Source organism: Alligator mississippiensis, chromosome 1 (assembly GCF_030867095.1).
Source record: "Alligator mississippiensis isolate rAllMis1 chromosome 1, rAllMis1, whole genome shotgun sequence".
In the NCBI taxonomy this organism is placed as follows: Eukaryota; Metazoa; Chordata; order Crocodylia; family Alligatoridae; genus Alligator; species Alligator mississippiensis.
In genome coordinates this window covers 485,666,531-485,671,873 of record NC_081824.1, presented here as the reverse complement: position 1 = coordinate 485,671,873, position 5,343 = coordinate 485,666,531, and the positions used below count along the sequence as shown (strand labels likewise).

At 59.5% G+C, this 5,343-nt stretch overlaps 1 protein-coding gene across 1 annotated transcript; it reads left to right on the top strand.

Moving 5' to 3' along the window:
* Positions 1 to 816: 816 nt before the first annotated feature.
* LOC109281583 (major histocompatibility complex class I-related gene protein) lies at positions 817 to 4,439 on the top strand. Its single transcript, XM_059725218.1, has 6 exons — positions 817 to 1,114; positions 1,230 to 1,502; positions 1,919 to 2,209; positions 2,399 to 2,491; positions 3,183 to 3,370; positions 4,377 to 4,439. The coding sequence occupies exons 1-6, from the start codon at positions 817 to 819 to the stop codon at positions 4,437 to 4,439; spliced, it is 1,206 nt and encodes a 401-aa protein (XP_059581201.1).
* The last annotated feature ends 904 nt before the right edge of the window (positions 4,440 to 5,343 follow it).

Here is a 5,343-nt window from a genome sequence, read left to right as displayed (position 1 = left end):
GTGAGACCCACTAGCCCATGAGGAGCTGCCTTCCAAAAAGCCACGTCCACGGCTCCACATACTACCAGGTGCCTCAGCTTTTTCTTTACCTAGGGAGCCATGTGGATGGCTTCTAATTCCCTTGGTCTGAAACACTCAGCCATGCCCCCCATGCTCGTGGCTGGATCAATCCAACCCTGTGCACAGAGCAGGCCTCAGCACGGCGCTGTGCATCCCCTGACGCTGCCCGTGGGCGCAGCACCCCACCGACAGGCACCCAGCACCTTCCCTCTCCCAGCGTGGCCATTCCTGGCTGGGTTGCGGCGGCCCGGGGAGCTGCTGGGGCCAGGGAGATAGGACCGCAGCCTGTGACAAGGAAGGCAGGTGGGTGCAAGCCAAGGAGAAGCTGCTTGTCCAGCTGGACCCTCGTCTGCTCTGCAGGGTCCCTCCAGCCCCAGCCCCGACCATGCAGCAGGACTGAGTCCGAGAGGGGCTGAGCCCAGGCCCTTGCTGCAGGGCCCTGGCCCCGACGCAGGTGCACGAGGGCTCCCCAGGAGCAGGGTAGGCCGAGTGCCGGGACTGTGCCTGGGATGAGGGGTGTGGGGCAGCATGACCGGGCTGTGGGACACGGTGTGTGGCCCCTCCAAGCCAGGCCTGTGCCTTGCGGGGTCGGTCTCCTCCCTGGCCCCTGCCCCGCACTCAGCCAGCTCTGCCCTGTTCTGTCAGCCCCACTGCCCCCTCGTGCCGCGCCTGGTGCAGTCCCGTGTCCATCCTCTGTGGCCCCTCTGGGAAGTGGCACCGGGCACTGGGGACCCTGGTGTCTGCCCGCTAGTGCTGATGGTCACTCCTGCAGGCTTCCACTGCTACCGGCATCTCTACATGGGGGTGTTGGACCCCAGCCAGGGCGTTCCCTACTTCACCGCCATGAGCTATGTGGACGACCAGAAAATTCTACACTACGACAGTGAGACGCGGAGACAGGAGCCGCGTGAGGACTGGGTGCAGGGCACTGTCGGACCAGACTTCTGGGACAGGGAAACCAGGAGCTTGTGGGGCTGGCAGGGGGGATTTCAATCAAACCTTGTCACCCTGTGGTATTGCTACAACCAGACCAGCGGTGAGTGTGAGCAGGCAGGTGTGAGCAGGAGGCCATGGGGGACCCTGGGACTGAGGAGGGTTCCCTGTCCTGCCATGGGTCAGCACATAGCTCCTCTGTGACCCTGACCAGGGCCTGGATCTGTGTGTTTCAGGGTCTCACATACTTCATCTCATGTACGGCTGTGAGCTCCACGAAGACAACAGCACTGGAGGGTCCATGCGGTTTGGCTACGATGGGGGAGACTTCATCAGCTATGACCTGAGAACACGCACCTGGGTAGCAGAAACAACACAGGCCCAGGTCACCCAGCGCAGGTGGAATGAGGATAAGGCCCTTCTTCAGGATGCAAGAGCCTACCTGGAGGAGACCTGCACCACGTGGCTGCGGAAGTACCTGCAGCACGGGGAGGCAGCACTGCAGAGCAGTGAGTCCTGGTGTCACTGCGCAGGGCAGCACTGACCAGGGCACCTCCATACCTCGGGGAATGCCCACCCCATCCCCCTGTGTCCAGGGTGCCCAGCACTGCTGTGGGACCTGGTGCCCCTGTCCGTGCCCTGCTCAGGCCTCTCAGCTGGGCAGAGCCCACGGGGTGTCCGTGCCCCAGCCACGTGTCTGAGAACCAGAGATCATCTGTTTGGGACCCCATTCCTGCAGCCCTGAGCTCAGCACAGCCATGTCTCCTGTCCCCTGTGGTCCTGCCCCAATGCCATTGGCTCCTGCCTGAAATGGGAGCTGGAGACAGGTTGTGTGGCCCAGTGCAGGGCCCAGCCCGGCCTCCTGGCAGGGGTGCTGAGGGTCCCACAGAAGCAGTCACTCTCACAGGTGTCTCCTCCCTCCCAGAGCATCCCGTGGCACAGGTGAGCAACAGGCCGTCCTGGGACAGATGCACCATCGTGTCCTGCCAGGTCCACAGCTTCTACCCCAGAGACGTGGCTGTTGTCTGGCTGAAGAACGGGGAGGCACAGCCCCAGGAGACAAACCGCTCGGGGGTCCTTCCCAGTGGAGATGGAACCTACCAGACCTGGGCCACCATCGAGATTGACCCAAGCAGCAACCACAACTACACCTGCAGTGTGGAGCACAAGAGCCTGGGTGCAGCCCTGAGAGTGGCCTGGGACAAAGGCAGGACGGGTGAGTGACCCCCGCATGGGGAGGGAGAAGAAATGTGGTGCTCGGGGAAGGAGGGGCTGATTGACCCTGCTAAATGGAAGAGGAATTGGGGGCACTACTGGGGGGGGAGGGGGGGAAGCTCTGGGCCCGTCCAGCATTGCGGGCAGGCCTGGGGGCTCCCCTTAGTCATAGGCCCCTTCCCTCTTCCAGAGTCCGACCCGATGCAGATTGAAGGCATTGTTATTGCTGTCGGTGTCATTGCGCAGCTTGTTGCCATGGCAGGCACAGGTGTTTGCTGCGTCAGTAACTGCTGGGTGAAACCCTTGGGGTCAGGCCATGCCCAGGCCTTGGGGCAGGGGAGCCGGGAGGGCTCATCGCCGCCGTGCCTGGGACGTGGGGGATGGTGGATTCTCGGGTTGCTCTGGGCTCCCAGATCCATGTGCCCCCGGGGCAGCAGCATCCAGACCCCAGCACCAGCGCTGCGAGGCTGCCTTGCTGGGAGCCCCGAGGGCTGCTCTTGGGCTCTGCATGGACTTTGCCTCACAGACCATCCCTTCCCCGGTGCGGGTATCCTGGCCCCACATCCTGGGCTGCGGCCGTGACCCCAGTTGTGGAAACAGCTGCAGTTGCTGCCCTCTGCCTTCTCCATGCAGAGCGGGCAGGACGGGCAGCAGAACATGGAGCAGCGCACAATGAAGCAGCACCTGGTGAGTGTGAAGCCTCCTCGTCTCTCCTGCCCTCTGTGCAGAGCAGCCCCCTGGGCAGATGGCCTCATCCTGCCCCACACTGTCTCCCTGCGGGTGACAGATGGTGCTGGGGAGGCTGGGCAGAGACTTGGGCCTTGCTGCTGTCTGGGGAGTGATAAGGGTGTCTGTCACCCTGGCATCTGCACCTTCTTGCTGGCATGGGCTGGTGTGAGGCATGGGGGGGGCATTGGTCTGGGGGAGCCAGTGCCTGCATTTCGGGAACTGTAACCCTCTTCCTTCTCTCTCAGCCCAAGAAGCCGTGGAGAGGGAAGCCTTCGAAGCTGCGGAGAAGGAAGCTGTGGAAAGCGAAGCCTCTGATGCCATGGAGAGGGAAGCCTTGGAGAGCGAAGCTTTGGCGAGCAAAGCCTTGGCAAGCTCCAGTGAGTGTCAGCATGATGGACCCGACGCAGGGGAAGGGCGGCTGGGCCCGGGGGCAGTGGGTGAAGTGGGGGGCTGTGGCCTGGCCCCAGGAAGCTGCCTCGGGGCAGGGCAGTTCTGCTGGGGGTCTCTCATGTGCACGACTTGCAGGTTCCTTCGGGTGAGGGCCAGGTCAAGGAGCACCTGCGGTGTGAGCGGTGCCTCCCGGGATGTCCGTCAGGGAACAGGCAAGGGCATTACAGGAGTTGGTGGGGAGGCTCCAAAGCATCCTTTGCCATGAGGAGTTCATTGACTCGATGCTGGAGGAGACCCCTGGGACTACGGAGGAAGAACTGCCAGAGGTAGCCCGGGAGAATGGAGATGACAGAAGGGCAGGAGGATCCAGGGAACTACAGCCCTGTCAGCTTCACCTCAGTCCCTGGAAAAATCCTGGAGCAGATCCTTGAGGGATCCATTTCTAAGCACTGGGAAGAAAAGAAGGTGATCGGGAAGAGTCGGTGTGGATTCCCCAGGGACAAGTCATGCCAGACCAACCCGATTGCCTTCTATGACAAAGTGACTGGCAAGGCTTTTGATACCAACTCCCATAGCATTCATGGTAGCAAGTTGAGGAAGTCCAAGTTGGATGAATGGACTGCAAGGTGGACAGAAGACTGTCTGGAGCATTGGGGTCAATGGGTAGTAAGCAGTGGCTCAATGTCTAGTTGGCAGCTGGTATCAACTGGTGTGCTCCAGGGGTCGGTCCTGAGCCCAGTTTTGTTCAATGTCTTCATCAGTGACCTGGGAGACGGCTGAGTGCACCCTCAGGGAGTTCAGGGATGACACCAAGCTGGGAGGAGTAGCTGGACTGGGATTCAGAGAGACCTCGACACACTAGAGAGCTGGGCCAAAAGGAATCTCCTGAGGTTCAACAAGGACAAGTGCAACGTCCTGCACTTAGGACAGATCAATGCACCAGGACAGGCTGGGGGTGACGGGCTTGGCAGCAGCTCTGCAGAAAAGGACCTTCAGCTGGCTCTGGGGTGGGTGTCCAGCACCACAGACCGTCTTGTTTCTCCCTGCAGGAGCAGCTGAAGTCTCACCACGGCATGTGGGCCAACTTGACTGTGAACACTGAGCCTGGGTGAGTGTCGTGCTGGGGGCGGGAGGGGGACCTGGGTCTGGTCCCTAATGCTCTTGGCTTCAGAATGAACCACGCTACCCCCACTCACAGAGTGGCCTGCTGCTTGCAAAAGCTGCACAAGCTGTTTAAACTTCGGTGCTTGAAGGATTGTCAATCAAAGTCCCAGGTACTTGGGAGTATCTTTTCATCCATTTGTAGTCAAGAACACAGTGTCCTGGGCAACAGACAGTAATCATGTGCGACACTAATCACTCTTGCAGTCTTCATATACGTCATGTCCAGATCATAGCAGGCAAAGAAACACATAGAAAGTCTCAGGTACTACACTTTCTGAACTTGGTAAGTTGATGCCTCCAATGAAATTATGCCCTGGGGAAGATTTGATGCCTGTTTTAATCTTCATGGAGACATGGTACAAGCAGCTTAGCAGCTCAAGGTGTCTGTCTGCAGGCCCTTGGGAAGTTTCCGCCATTAAAGTGTTAGATCTTCTCTTCACACCATAAACACCAGGGCTCTGAAATTTTGCTGGCCACTTCATTTTGACACTGTTTCAACTTGTTTCAAGGTCAAAACAGCAAAATCAAAATAAAAAAAAGGGGCTTTGAAACAGCCTCAAAACAAAAGGAGGCTAGTTGAAATATTTTGAAAGTCGAACCGTTTAGACCATAGCGCTGGAGATCGGAAGTCAGTCCAGCTGGGCTGACTTCCCATCCCCGGTACATGATCCGGCTAGGGATGGGAAGTCAGCTCAGTTGGCCTGACTTCCCATCCCCACGCAAGACCGGGCTGGGACAGGGAATCAGCACAGCTGGTCTGACTCCCCATCCCTGGCCTTAGAGCAGGCGGGGGGCGGGGAGTCAGTGCTAGTGCAGGGGGTGGCAGAGCTCAGCTCAACTGAGCTGACTTCC

What these genes read in the sequence shown, in the direction of transcription:
- LOC109281583 (XM_059725218.1), top strand. Translation starts at nt 817, where the DNA reads ATGGTCACTCCTGCAGGCTTCCACTGCTACCGGCATCTCTACATGGGG. An exon ending in CGGTGAGTGTGAGCAGGCAG is followed by an intron (nt 1,115 to 1,229) that starts GTGTGAGCAGGA and finishes TGTGTGTTTCAG; the next exon opens with GGTCTCACATACTTCATCTC. An exon ending in CTGGGACAAAGGCAGGACGG is followed by an intron (nt 2,210 to 2,398) that starts GTGAGTGACCCC and finishes TCCCTCTTCCAG; the next exon opens with AGTCCGACCCGATGCAGATT.